The 15,785-nt window shown below is 31.8% G+C and overlaps 1 protein-coding gene across 2 annotated transcripts; it reads right to left on the reverse strand.

The window, feature by feature from the left end:
* Positions 1–50: 50 nt before the first annotated feature.
* LOC146900009 (polygalacturonase At1g48100-like) lies at positions 51–4,128 on the reverse strand. 2 transcript variants are annotated; one of them, XM_085732284.1, is made up of 7 exons: positions 3,681–4,128; positions 2,188–2,319; positions 1,858–2,082; positions 1,503–1,547; positions 1,201–1,408; positions 898–1,088; positions 51–693 (listed from the first exon to the last, which is right to left on the reverse strand). In XM_085732284.1, exons 1-7 carry the CDS (start codon positions 4,050–4,052, stop codon positions 301–303), a joined length of 1,566 nt encoding a protein of 521 aa, XP_085588410.1. In that variant the 5' UTR covers positions 4,053–4,128; the 3' UTR covers positions 51–300. The 2 variants fall into 2 exon arrangements, with proteins under 2 accessions (XP_085588410.1, XP_085588412.1); XM_085732286.1 differs by lacking the exon at positions 898–1,088 and having other exon boundaries at positions 1,232–1,408.
* Positions 4,129–15,785: the final 11,657 nt, after the last annotated feature.

Genomic DNA, 15,785 nt, shown 5'->3' on the forward strand with positions numbered 1-15,785 from the left:
TTGATGCAGGAATGTCTCATTTTCTATATAGTCTTCATTACAGTATGCTATTTTGATACCTCAAATCCCAAATTGTATTAAATTTAAGTACAATATTTCCATTATATATGCTATCACTCGTATAAACATACCTCACACTTAAACAATACCATAGCTAACAAATCTCCCTATAATCACACTATTATTGACCTCTTGCTAATTGCAGGGCCAGTATACACTAATGAAGAAAATTTCCTATTAAACAAGACTTATATATAATAATATACATAATAGTTTATCTAACTAGCTAAAATTCCATGATCAACATAAATCATGAGCTGTTTGAATCCGATTGTTCGGTGGTTTCCCGATTTGTAGACAATCAATAGGTGGAACAGTAGTAGTTTTCAGTTCACCATATGTCTCCCAACAGAATGGATCATAAAGATGGTATTTATCTTGAACTGGTTGTAACTCGACACTTGTTAAAGAAACATCTATACAAGGCAAGCTATCACTGCATGCAAAGTGAACCGGCTTAACTGTGTATGTCCCCTTTATACCTTCATAGTTGATTCCTGTGAGAGCCACAGCTGCTGTTTGATTTTTGCAGTTTCTTTTATCGCAGTAGAATTGATCGATTATTATCGGAACTTGAACCTGTGAAACTTGTATGTTTGAGAATAGTACTCCTTGGACTGAACCTGATCCACCCTGCATAAATGTTTACTTAATTTGTTAGAGATCAAATTTTTCATTCAATTTGATGAAGGTATTTGGATTGAATGAGAGCTTTGCAGCATTTGATTGAATCATAATTATTTGGCATTAAGAAAATGATCTTGAAATCAAATTTTCTGATCAACTTGTGGAACAGATATTTTGTCGGATAACATTGAGCTTAGGAATCTTTTTTACCTGCCATGTTTTGATTCTAACACCATTCATTGTGTTATGCATGTTGACATCCCTGACAGTGATGTTTGAGACACATGCTCTAGTATTATCCTTTCCTAGACCTCCGATGCTGATTCCATGCCCTGGTCCACAGTCGACATTGTGTACGTATACGTTTGTGCATCCAGTTTGTATGGAAATACAATCATCTCCTGCATAACAGTTAAGAAAAGTTCAAAACATGGAGTTCTGCATGGACTAGTTACCAACTGTTGTTTCGATAAATCGAAATGTGCAATAATTTATCCGTAATTGAAATATTACCGCAAGCCATAGTGCTTTTGTATATCAATACATCTCTCGAGTTCTGTAAGTGAATTCCGTCGGTGTTAGGACTATCACCAGGCGATGATATGGTCACATCATGGACCAAGACTCCATTACAGTTGTCAAACTTGAGATGGCATTGTGGACTATTTTGAATTTTTATGCCTGTGACTGTTGGATTAATACTTCCATAGAACCTTATTGCCTGTTAAAGAAACATGTATTAGTTTCATTATGTTCCTAAATCTCCTAAACATAAATCAATTTTGGTGTTGAAAAAGGTTTAAAATGTTACTCACAGTTGGTTTGATGCTTGGCATTTTTCCTCCCAGTGAACTTTCAATCTAGTACAATTGCAAAGGTATAAATGATTAGCTTAATGTGACAACAAAATTGCTATGTTAAAATAGGTTTTGACTATTTTAAAGACGTGTCTGGTGTCCAACATGTGTCAGTGTCTAATATTGACATGACACTGACACATGTGGTTTCATTCCATCACTTCTACTATCTTAAATTATTACTAGTGTCTACGTGTCAGTATCAATGTCATTTTACTAATAATGGTTGATATTACTTGTTTATACTCTAAAATGAATTGCTCGCTTTCGACGAGAAAAATCCACGAAATCACATAGTGAAAATGAAAATTACCGGCATTGGTGGGCTCACAATTGTGTTGTTTAAAGGTACCAAGAGTTTTTCTTCATCATCTAAAGGATCATTATACTGAGTGTCTTGCCACCATACTGAGCCTCTTCCATCAATAATGCCATTTCCTTGAATAGTAAATCCAACCAGTTTTGTAAAGTCCAGCCACTGTAATAGTCCTCTGCCCCAAGCATTGGAGTTTGTTGGTGCAATAATGGTTCCATCTACCTGAAAAAAATACACGTCCAAAATATGACTACCAACACCTTGGTGTAGTAGTAAATATGGAGGTGTTGATAGCTGCACCCTTCTCTCATGTAAAAAAAAAGTTACCTGGAAAACGATTCTGGGTTTACAGTATGGGCCCGAAAAAACAATGGGTCCCACGTAGAAGGTGTAATCTGCTGGAATGAGCATGGTTGATGCCTCTACTTTACATGCTGCACCCCATGTGGCTTCAAATGCCTGCATTTTCATTTCAACCAAAAAATGGAAAACAAGTTAAACTACTTCAATCACAGTACCAATTTCCACCATATGAAATTATACAAGTTAATCATAAGTCATCAATATTTTTCTTGATTCTCCCTCAAAAAAAAATATTTTTCTTGATTCATAAGTTATCAATATTAAATCATAAAGAAATGTATTTTGTTCAAGTAATCATGTGAATATTAAATAATTTATCATGGCATTTATTATACCTTTCGAACCCCTCATGGAATAGAGGTCGGATTGATATGAAGTTCACTTGGAAGATAAGTAAGTGTGGGTTTGATGAAAGGCAAAATCATGGTAGAAAGTAGCGTTGAGAGAGAAGTTACAAATAGCAGCTTTATAAATTAACGGTGAAATGAGTTGCAAACGTGAGGCAGAGGTGGCCCACCGGATAACCAAACACAAGCTAAGTTTACACCTCCACCGTGTTATATCAAGTATTGTTTAGGGTTATGCACACTTACTATGAAGATCGTCAACGATACTAATTTCTATGATAGAATGAGGTTCATTGACAAAAATATTCTTACTCATAAAATAATTAGTGGATTAATTAGATACATTAAAATACAATAAATAATGTTTTATTAATGTTTTAAAGTAACAAATATTATGAGAGAGAAAATACTTCAAATCTTATTGTTGATATGAGACAAACAAAGTGCACATATGAGTGTGTTATAGAAATTAAATTACTGTTGGAATCGTGACCTAACTGTCTTAACTAGAATCATTTATCAAGTAGGGCCCACATCTTTGGTTTGTTCTAGTATATTTTTTTTCTCAGTTATTGTATTTCTCACTACTTAGCTTTCAATCAATGTCCTTGTGAACTTTATTTGACGGCATATATTTTACCAACACGAGAGCTACATTCCAAACATAAAAAAGAGAGATAACAAATTATTTATGCTCCTAATGACATATAATTTTACCATAAACTATGGTAGCTGAACCCAAATGATTGCATGTTGGAAGGAAACAAAATATTTCAAACACGGACGGCACTAGCAAAACAGAAAACAAAAATTCATAACCATAATAATATAATCTTGTAATGATAGTTTAATTTTGAAGATTAATGATAATAAAAACATGATTATAATTGTGCCACTTTTCTCCATTAGTAGTTTAATTTTAGTCCTACAAGTAAATTTGTAAGGAAAATATGCAATGTTTTAAAAATCGAACTGAACTAGACAATTTTAAAAATCGAACTGAACTAGACAATTCAACAAGTTAAACGATACATCGATAATTTTATCAGATTGAATCGTTGTTTACCTTAAACAATTGGTGATTATAATAAAATTCATGTTTTAATTTACCTTTGTATCATCACTTCTTCCATCTCCTTTAGCTCCAAAATCTAGCACATTGAAAGTGGTAGAGGACCCACCAATGTAAGTTTGTGGTGGAGGAGTAGAAGGTGTAACTTCTTCTTGTGGAGGAGGTAGTGGTGGTGAGAGTGAAGGAGTACTTTTTTGTGGTGGAGGAGACTTTGATTTTGATCCTCCACCATTATGATTGTGTCCATTGCCATGATTCTTTCCTTTCTTCTTCAACAAAGAAGCTATCTCTTCTCTATTTTGCCTCCAATGTTTTCCTCTTCTTGCAATGCACTCTTCAAAATTTGAAGACCAAATAAGAATTGCAATGAGAAACATATATGTGAAACCCTTTAAGCTCAAATGACACATTTTGAGTAGTTTATGTGGAAATGAATGAGAGAGGGAAAGAAAAGAGAAATAGAGAGGTTGTTTGTGTTGTGTTGCTAAAAAACCAAGTGACGGTTATGTGTTTATATAAGGATAGAACTTTGTTTTTTGTTTGAAGACTAATAATAATAATTGTGTATGTAAAAACACTACAATATTCTTGATAATGCCAAGCATTGATGATTTCATTCTCTTTCATCCTCTCATCTTTTATTAACTAGAGTTTTTACTTTTTTGTGAATTTTGGTTAGAATTTTGTTTAGTGACCAAAAGTGGGGCTGCTATTCTCTTGTTGCCACATATCCAAAGTCATTACATGTGACCAAACTAAGAGACAGTTGGGGGCTACTATTATATTTTTACTGTACTCACTTTTTATTTATTTATTTTATTGGTTGAGTATAGAGGCCAAATCTACCTGCTGTCTTTTCCAACTTCCTTAGTTTTTCAAAATGTGGTGTACACCATCAAAATATATTTTTGATTTGGGAGAATTCGGATTTGATTCGAGAATTCACCTATTTAGGAGGTCATTCAACCTTTTTTTTAAAAAGAAATTAGATATTTCATTGTAGATTTGAGGATTGGTTTTATATTTGACCTAAATGGGCTAAGTCGTCGGAATATTTTTAGGTAACTACATGTTAAAAATCTTAATTGTTTTGGGTTAGTAAAAAAATTGTGTTTTTTCTTTAATAAATTTTTGGGATTCTTGCAAGTGCCTAAATTTTTATGAGGACTATGGTACAAGGGATTTTGGATGTACAATTGATGAGCTTATTCAATAAATAAATACTTGATTGTACAATCAGTGCAAGCCTAGGATTTAGGCAAATGACTTTAAGCTTATTTATTATTTAATATTAGTGATTTATTTATTTTTAAGAAAAAGAAAACTCACATGCTAGCAAAAGGTTTTGTTTATCAAGCACAAGGGTCTATCTTAAAGTTTGTTTTTAGTCTCACTCACATAGGACAACTCTAGTATTATGTCATTAACTTATTATAGGACAACTCTAATATTAGTCATTAACTTATTTTAAGAAATAATGAAACCTCACATGCTAGTAAAATGTTTAATCTATCGTTCTCTCACTTAAAACACAAAGGTCTATATATAGTCCCACTCTTAGGCCAATCCTATCTATTATAGTAGTTTATGTGATTTCCAGAAACACAAGGAAATGAAGATACCATGTGCATGAGCTCAAAAATAAACTATGACATTAATGCATTATGCTATTTAGAAGAGTTTATGAAAATATGGTTTTTCTTTCATGTATAAATTTGTACATTTTAAGAAATTTAAATTGGTAACAATTAATTTGCTTTATGTAGAAAGAAAATATGACATTAATGCATTATGCTATTTACAAGTTTTTTCTAATTTCTGCAAAGACTTCGTTCTGAAATAAACACTTCCAAAATATTAACCTTGTTTTATTCATACTTGCTTTTTGTAAATTATACAGCTAGCATATTCGTATCACGTAATGAAATTATATACTCCATATACAATGAACTTTTATTTTTGGCATTTTGAAAGTTTGTTTACGTAATCTAAAATTCCGACTACATACGTGAACTTTTCAAATATCATTTGTGTTTATAGTTTATTCTCGATGGATTATCTAACTTGTCTTAAAAATTATTGTAAATCTATTATGGTTTACATAAATGGTTGACCTTTCTCCTCACATTAACTACAACTTAAAATTATGCAATTAATAAATTATATGTAAAGTTCATCCTAAATCACTAATCAAATTTGCATTTCTACCTTACCTCATAAAAAATTCTTCCAAAATAACATGTGGCCTTTGGTAACACATGTAAAAGGTTCCTGTGTCAATTTAGGTGGACTAATTTAGCTTAAAAAAAACACATGTAAAAGGTATAAAAGAATATCAACAATTATACTTTTTTTATCAAACTAAAGTGAATTATATTAACAAGTAAATTTTAAAGAATAGAGATCATTTTAACGAATATATAATGTGAATCGTCGGATTTGACTTAAACGATTACTGTGTAACAACGAGAATTTTTATTTAATTCAAGCAACTTAAATTCTCTATCCTTTTTATTTAAAGGATAGAGAATTTTTAAAGGATGTATGTATGATATTTATCACATATTCCAGCTGCTTGCTTCCTTTCCACAAATGATGCATTAAAAAAATGTCATCCTAATTAATGTTTTTGGGACATTAGTTGAAAAAACCAAAAACAAAAAGGTAAGTTTTGCATCGAAAATAATATTTTTTTACACTTTTAATTGTGTCTCTTGGAAACTAGTTAAACATTTTCCTTAAAATAAAATAAAAATATTAGTAAAATGATAAATCAAGATTTGGTACTAAAAAAATTGCAAAATGTAAATCCACGTGAGTGAGTCTACTATAACAGCTTATATGATCACGTGTCATCTTCACGGGCCAAGATTTTTTGTCAGAAAGACACTCCTTCGATTATTTCTTCCAATCTCCTATTTTATTTAATTTTTTTGGTTATTATAATGAAAGTGAAAATTTCATGGTAAAGAATTAAAAGTGAACGAGAAAATAAAACAATATATATTGTACTTCCAAGAGGGTTTTATGAAAAACTATATTCTCAGCCCACTGATTGCAGCATTCCATTTTTACATGATTATGCACTAGACAACATTTTAGTTGTACACATTATTAAATTAAATTGATAAAAACAAAAGACAAAGTGCAATATTGTGATCCTCTTTGAGCACATTTCTGTGCATAAGGTTCTCCAAAATCTATTGAGGCCCCCCAAAACAGGGAAAAGTGAAATTTTGCTAAGAAAATAAGGGTTCACGGAATTCAAAGGATGAAGAAATTTCAACTTGTTTCATCATATGTCGAAACCCCAATGTGAGTGAGTAGAGAGTGTATATGATTGATTATGAGAGGCAATATTTATCATCGATGCTCAACTTAAGTACCATATAAAAGTTGTGTTTGATACTTTAATTTTGACTAATTGAATGAATTTCATGCTAATGGCAAGTTGGTAAAAGGTAGAAGTTTCACTTTCATTGTGTTGATTCCTAAAGTTGATAATAAGCAAAAGGGTCATGTTAACTTGTGCCCTTAGGGCACAAGTTAAGGAGCTTAAAATAGAATTTAAAAATAAATTTTATATTGAAAATATAACTTTTGCAACTTTTAAGACATTGAAGGTACAAGTTTCAAGAAAATTCAAGAAAATCCTTCTACATTTGGTTTCTTAACTTATGCCCCAAAGGCACAAGTTAACATTTCCCTAAGCAAAAATTGTTTGATTGTCGGCCTATTTTTTTGGTGGGACGCACATATAAAGTCTTAGCAAAGGTTTCAGAGATAAGATTGAAGAAAGTCATTAATAAGGTTATTTCAGAAACCTAATCGGCATTTATGAAAGGGGGTTAAATTTTGGAGGCATGTTAATTGAAAAATTAGGTAGTGGACATTAATCTTATTCTCTTTAAGGTGACTTTTAAAAAAAAAACTTATGATTCAGTTGAATGATTATTATTAAATGAAATTATGGTGAAGATGTTTGTTTCTAGAAATGTGGAAGAAGTATATTATCAAATGCATTAGCTTAGTATTTGCATGAGTTCTTGTCATTGGTAGCCCAACAATAGAGTTTAAATTTAGTAGGAGTTTTAGATAAGGAGATTGTGTTTCACCATTTTTGTTCTTGATAGCAGTTGAATGTTTGAATATTGTGTTGAACACTTCAGTTAACATAAACTTGTTCAAAAGTTTTGAGACTAGGGAAGACACTCAATTTAGGATCTCTCACTTACAATTTGTAGATGAGTTTGATTGCGTGAGGGAAAAGTTGAGTCAACATTAGGGCTACATAGGCCAATTTGATTCTTTTTGAGTTGATGTCTTGTCTTAAAGTCAAATTCCTCAAAAGCTTGTTTTGTTCGTTTGTATAAATGTGTCAAATTATTGTTTGGAAGATGTGTCATATATTCTTAACTATAAATTTGGTCATGTGTCATTTAAACATCTTGAACTTGCAATTGACGGTAACCAACGTAGAATTGCTTTGGCTTCCTCTATTTGAATGGATTCGGAATATGGTCTTTGGTCGAAGAATCACAACTTATTAATGTATCGTCAACCAAATTCACTCAAATATGCCTTGTCATTCTTCCATGTTTACATTATTTCATTCTTTAAGTAGGGAGGAGGAGGGTAATCTCACAAAATTCATTGGATACATTAGAATAAGTTTATTAACATCATAGTAATGATTGTTTAGGAGTGCGTAGAATGAGTGAACTTAATGTTTCTTTATTAGGTAAATGGTGTTGGAGTTATGGTTTAAGATTTTATCCCACAAGTATGGGATAAATCGAGGTATGGTGTTTAGGGCCGGCCTAAGGGCCAAGCAACCCAAGCAAAGGGCTATAGGCCTCAAAATTTTGGGTGAAAATAAAGGCATCTAAAAAATTAATTTGGTTATAAGTATACTATATGACAGATAAATTACAGACATTTGCATAGCTTAACTGATTACCAAAAAGACCTCAATTACTCTTAATCATGAATTGAAATTTTGATCTCCATAAAATTGATTTTATATTAAAAAAATATTTTTAAAGACCACATTAAAAATTTTGCTTTAGGCCTCTTAATCTGTTGGGTCGGCCCTGATGGTGTTGGATGGAAGGAGAAATGATTCCTTTTGGTGGAAGGATTTGCAAACTCTCAAGGTAGGGGTTGGGTTAAATATGGGAAGTTGGTTTGATGATCATCATTTTAGAGTGATGGATATTGGTGAATGGAGGTCATTTTATATATTATGTGAAAGAGTAAGTAGACTTTTTAGTTTACCTATTGATCAAAGGCGTCAAAATGTGTATGTGACTGAAATATGCAGACTTTTTACTTATTTAACCCAAAGTTTTATATTTATGAATATGATAGTGTTTATACATAGACACACATGTGACATACACTCCTTAAACTCCCACACATAAATGCAACATGTGGCAATATACATAGACACACATGTGACATACACTCCTTAAACTCCCACACATAAATGCAACATGTGGCAATGTGGGTCTAAAATAACTACATATACTTTGTTGCACATTACCAAAATACCCTCCCATATAGGATGTGTACAAAAGTGGTATGAAAAAAGGGTGTCTATCTATATTTTTCCAATATGATAATAACATTTTGTATGTGGTGGTGAGAGTGATGCGCACGAGGTTGTTTAGACTATCATATGGATTTTTGTTATTTCCAATCCATGTGTTTTGCTTCCAAATTCCAATATAGTACATGAGGTGCTGGTTGAAGCAAATGTCAACTGCATCCACTACACTTGATGGTCACTCTTCATTCAATTCTATTAACAGTGTTTACCTGTGACTTCCTTCACCTTTTCCACAGGTCCCTTTCCCTCATATATATATATATATATATATATATATATATATATATATATATATATATATATATATCTTTGCTTCCAAGTTCCAACAATCATCACTTTCTTCATCCTCCTCTCTCGTGACCATTCATTGGCCAATGGTAAACAACTTCTTTTTATAGAAAAATATGCAAATTAAAATTTAATTCATTAGTAATATAGAAACTCTCCATTCTCCATTGGATGCATGTGAGTTTAAAAATGTTTTACATTACTAGTGCATATTTTTTAAATTCATCATAAATTGTACTTTTAAAGTTGTAGATGTAAAATTGGTGAGGCTCACCTGTATTTTGTCTTATAAAAATTGACATAAATTGTCTTATCCACCATTTTAAAATTGGGTTCCAAAAAAATGGTGGGACACATGTATTTTGTCTCATAAAATTTCAGTGTTAGAAAAAAGTGTTTAAGTGAGTGTTGTTAGCACGATACATTAATTCACTATTCCAATTCAATAATGTTACTGACCTTGAGTGATCAAAAAGGTCGACATTGTCAAGTAGCAATTCGTTGAGATGAGAAATATGGGAACATAAAAAAGTTTGACATTGTCAGGCAACAATTCATTTTGTAAATGTTGGTTGAGCCAGAAAGTCTTTTTATCTTAATCTAACACATCATCAAGTTCCCATTGGTCCCTTTTTACACATTCATGTGGACTCTATGTTTTCATTGGTGACAAGTTTTATCACTTTTGCAAAATATACATTGGTTTTAGTTCTCTGAGATGTAAACTCGAAAGTAGACATGTTATCTTGGACTCGCATCTTAACTAGTCTATTATATTTTTGCCTGTAATATTTTTTTTTTTATTTAGATTTCCTCCATTGAAAATAATTTTAATCAGAGTGTGTTAGACAATATCTTTTTTAGTTGAAATTCAAACTTTAATTTACTAATTTGTATAACCATAACCAATCCCACTAAACCTATTCTATGTTGGTTAATTATTTTTAACCATGTCCAAATCATGGCCACATACTCATTTATATAATCATTTGTAGCTATATGCCAAACTCAATACTACCATGATCTATTTCTTCGAAAATTGGAGGATTAAGACAATTTGTAGAATACACAATATTAGGGTCCCCTTATGGTAGAATGATAATCTTATTATTAAGTTCTGTCTAGCTTAAAAAGAGGCTCAAAGTATTTCGACCATATTTCTTTTTGAAGAAGTCAAACTAATCTACCGTTTTTAATAAAATAACACACCCTTTTTTTATTAAATCTATTATTATAGGGATTTATTTTTAAACCTCTTTGGTTGAGGTTCATAATATTAATTCAAAAAACAAAATCATTATAAAATAAAGTGCTCAAGTGTCCCTAGGATGTCTCTCACGAGCAGAATAACTATTCTAAGTTATATATATTTGCATTTATTCCAGCTTACCAAGCTGGCAAGCCACAAGAAACTGGCACGTACACTTATCATTTTTTTATTTAATTTTGGTTTCACGTACACTTAACAATTTGGTATACATTATTATTTCTTATTTCCATTTGCATGTAATAATTTATTTCTATACTATTTGGTACCAACAATAATCAGAAAAAGGAGTCCCACACATCCTTTTTAGCCGTCTTTTTGTGTTTATGTGCTCGTGAACTATTTATTAACTCTACACTCGTGAACTTCATCAATGCACACAACACATGATTGATTGGCTTTGCTTCTGATCCATTATTTGTGAATATGTTTCAAAGCAACCAAATAAAGGGTAAACATTAAACAATTTCAAGCTAGGATCATCCATTCAGCCACCAAAATATGGCCCAGAACAATTTGTTAGAAAGATTCCTATATTACTTTTTGTCTCTTCTTTTCCCTAACAACAAATTGGTTTAATTATAAATCTCTTAATAAGAATTTATTATTATATTAGATAGATACTATGGTACCCGTTTATTAATGTGGGGTCACATTTTCATTTTATAAATCCAATTGGGCTAGCTATCATATTCAGTTGAAAAAAATTAAAAGGAAATTAGTTATTCAAGATTTTTATTATGGATTATTGATATTCATTTAGTTACCAACTTGCTTTTTGTTTTCTGGTGAATAATCCAAATATTTGTTTTTTTGGTGGGGAAGGACTAATATGACAAACTGTTGGCTGTTTAAATCATATATTTATCTTCTCTTTTTTTTGAAAGAATATAGTACCATTTATCAACTAGAGCTTCTACTTAGTAAGTTTGTATTCTTCTTTAATGTGTTTTGTTGCTTAAGATCGTTCTAAGAACTTTACTTAAATGCTTTTATAAGTGTAGTGCAAATGTTTTTGAGTGAGTTTCAACACTTCTCCACAATTACTTTTTATTACTTTTAGTCAAATCGTTGTTTGAAGACAAAATAAATTTTGCGCGATAGTCTCCGTGAGCTTAGCTTAGTTGGTAGGGACGGAGTTCGAATTCAGACACCTCACTTCTCCACATTTAAAATGTGTGAGATACGGCCACTATATTATTTGACATAAGAAAAACTATGTACATATATTTTTTTGATAAAATCATGTCATATATATGCTTGAGATATGAGAAAGAAAATAAATTGTGTTACAATCAACCGTAAAATTGAACACACATTCGAAAGCATAGTTCATTTCTAGGCATGGCAATGGGCGGGGCAGGGACGGGTTTTACCATCCCCGTCCTCATACCCTATTTCCATATACTTACATGTTACCTTACCCATATTCCCGTTACCCGTCCGGTGTTTTGAAATCGACGAAAACCTAAACCCAATTAAAATGGGGAAAATCGGTCAAATTGGGTTTGGTTCAGAAGGGTATCCACAGATAAGAGGTTTGGTTGCCATGCCAGTTCATTTCAACAACCATTCAATTCTTCTTTACCTCAATAATGAATGCAAATGTTTGTAGAAAATGTGCTGCAGAAGAGGCAGTGCTATTTCTTGCTAGTCACAACTTTTTGTTCACGGATATATCTAGAATTTGAAGCTTAGAATGTAAAAACAAAAACACATTTATAAAAAATTTCATATCCAACAATTCAGATGCAATCTGACTTAAAAAGTTTTCACATTGAAAATTTCCTAATTTGTTGCTATGATATATAGTCTTGTGGTGCATGTGAAATTTTAGTTGAAAGAAAACTGGTTTGTCCATGTGAGTGATCTTGAAATCTATATAAAATTATTTAAAAGCTAAAAACAAATTATTTTTGTCTTTATTATTTTGTTTATACATGTCATGGTCCTTGCTATTCCTTATGTTGGTAATGAAGTACAAAAAGCCATGTTAGCAATATATATTCACGGATCACTTTGAACCCTTTTAAGCTTTTTCTCTTCACCAACAAATTTCATTGGAGGAAAATGAAAAGACATTTATCTGTTAAGTCTTGGCCTATAATGCACTTGCATTACCCTTATCTCACGGTTGAAAATGAGACGCACACAAATAACCACCTCACTGTGGCTATGATTATTGTACCCTATGCTCATCCATGTGCCCTTTTGTTTTATGTATGCTGTACTATGGAATGTTCATTTTGTCATTTAGATCACAGCTTCCATAATAGGTAATATATGATAGGATAGATGTAAGATATTCAAGCACTAGAATTTGAGGATTGAATACTCGAAGCGTGATTTGAGTGGTCCAATATTGAGTAGCAGAATCAATTTTAGATAGACTTTGATATAATTTTTGGGTTTTGGTTGGACATAATTCAACTAACGCTACAAAACCGACTTATAAAGTGATGATTACCCATCACTTATAAACACATTTTTAGTCATATCTCATTCAATAGTACTTGTCAACAAAGGGATGCGGTACATTTTAAATAAACAGCAAAACAAAGTATTCTTCTGGGAATAAAATTTTAAAATATTGGTATCACTAGTTTAAAATGATATCAATGTAATATCATAGTATTGAAATAAAAAAATGTAGTATCATAGTATAGATTTCTAAATTCTTTTGACTTAATTTTTGTCTTGTTAAACAAAATTTCATACATATATGAAATATGACTTATTGCCCACCGTGTCAATTTAAAATGTTCAATGCATAGTTTTTTTTTTTTTTTTTGAGGGAAAATGTTCAATGCATAGTTCTTGATACAAAAGTTCTAGAAAATTTTACGTATATATTATTGATACATTTCTTGCTGTAATGAGCTCTGCATATAAAGGGGAAAAGCAAGGGACCATAAGTTATAAAAGTGAAATAATAATAACAAGACAATTTTACAAAAATAATCAAATTAGGTAAATACTTTTTCTAATGTTTGGTTTTAGTTCCCAATTGGTATTCTAGTCTTAATTAAAATATGCATCACCGAAATCCTTTTTTTTTTTTTTAAGATTTTCATAATGTCACATTTAAGCTCATGATTTTTTGCTTTCCTACAACCTGGACAAACCTATGCTGAAGTGATAGGTCGTAGTGTACCGAAATTAGGAGAATGAAATAAGGTGGTCCAGGAGCCAGAGAGAAAGAACCCTTAAATACCGTTGCATATATACAAAATTGGACCCTTACAAGTTACATCCACACATGGAATATTACATATTTTGTTTTGAGTCATGTCTATCCAATCTTTTTTTATGAGTAGAAATTTAACTCGGTATTTTAGGGTTTACAATACTCATACTGTCATACGCACTGCGCATCAACCACTTAGATTAAACTCTGGTGATTTATGCATATCCGATCTAATCCTAAGTGAAAATACTAAGATGTCATCTTATTTTTAATCACCAAATGTTAGTAGTTAAAAAATGAACACTTTGTTAGCCGCAGACGCAACCTCTTTCATAATACTCCTTCAACGTTCCAACTCATACCACATGACTACACTTTCGGAGACGGCTAAGATACCATCTATATTAGCTTCTTGTTGAATTGAAACCCATGTGGAATGGAGCATGGACACTGCAGGCCTAATAAGTATTTTGTTTTGAGTTTCTTACAGGTCAGTTATAAGTTGAACTCCAAGCCAAATTTGTAAGACCAACATTTTGTTTTGATGTATGTGTTGTAACTTGTAAGAACCAATTGAAAGAAACAAATGGTACCAGCTCCAACATTATTGCAATCAACATACAAACTAATAAGGTATGTAACATAGACAACTGAAGAAATAATTTCATTTTTTTTATTAAAGAATATATATTTCCTTTTCAATGTAAGCAAGAAGAATATTTAAATGAACAAAATTGGCCATTCCATTGGTCCCAATTGATTTACATGTATTGTTTTGGACCACATTGTAATAATGCCTTGCACTTGCAGGCACAGAAATTGTTATGTAGAAATCATAATATGTTTGTGAAATTAATATGTTTGTGAAATTGTTATGTAGAAATTGTGATTCACAGCAGTCAAAATAATAATACAGTCATGCAGTCAAATTAATTACAGCCATTCGATCAAAGCAATGCTTCAGATTCACTCACACTTAAAATCCACAACACAGCAAATCCAAATGTGTGAATCTTCTCCCTTTCTCCTCCAAGTCTCCAACCCAGCAAGCAGCATGGTAAAAATTAAAATGCCTCACGTGAAATTGATAAATTGGAATGGAGCCTTCCACAACGGGAGGTGGAGGAGAAAAGGAACAATTTTGTAATTAAACAAAGACGTGGTCCTGTTATTCAAATTCTGTCACACCATCTATTACTCCCACCGCCTTCCGTGAACTCATACAGTTTTCCTCTTAATTAGTTTTTTTTTTTTTCTTTCTTCATATTTCCAAATTGTTTAACTCTTCTATTATAGAATCCTATTGTTCAATTTTAATCATGGAGCAACCAATCAACAATCTACCGAAACATGATTCCACTCGCGAAGACAAATCAACGATTTCGGATTGCGAGAGTGTCGCCGGCAGCCACGATTCCAGAAGACAACAGAGGGTACGGATATCAACCTAACCGAAGCAGATTCGTTTGTGGTGAAAGGGATATCAACCCAACATAGCTGCTTGCTGGGTTGGAGACTTGGAGGAGAAAGGGAGAAGATTCACACATTTGGATTTGCTGTGTTGTGGATTTTAAGTGTGAGTGAATCTGAAGCATTGCTTTGATCGAATGGCTGTAATTAATTTGACTGCATGACTGTATTATTATTTTGACTGCTGTGAATCACATTCCTTTGCAATGGCCGACAACAAAATAATAACATTAGTTGATGTTAGTAATACTACACAACTTCTTATAATTTATTCATTTATTTTTGCCATTAAATAATACTATACTAGAGTATAATCTTGT

Source organism: Medicago sativa, chromosome 8, assembly GCF_051527215.1.
Source record: "Medicago sativa cultivar Bolivia chromosome 8, Bolivia_mono, whole genome shotgun sequence".
NCBI classification, from domain to species: Eukaryota; Viridiplantae; Streptophyta; class Magnoliopsida; order Fabales; family Fabaceae; genus Medicago; species Medicago sativa.

What these genes read in the sequence shown, in the direction of transcription:
- LOC146900009 (XM_085732284.1), bottom strand. Translation starts at nt 4,052, where the DNA reads ATGTGTCATTTGAGCTTAAAGGGTTTCACATATATGTTTCTCATTGCA. An exon ending in TTGTGAGCCCACCAATGCCG is followed by an intron (nt 1,548 to 1,857) that starts GTAATTTTCATT and finishes CAATTGTACTAG; the next exon opens with ATTGAAAGTTCACTGGGAGG. An exon ending in TGCCAAGCATCAAACCAACT is followed by an intron (nt 1,409 to 1,502) that starts GTGAGTAACATT and finishes TTTCTTTAACAG; the next exon opens with GCAATAAGGTTCTATGGAAG.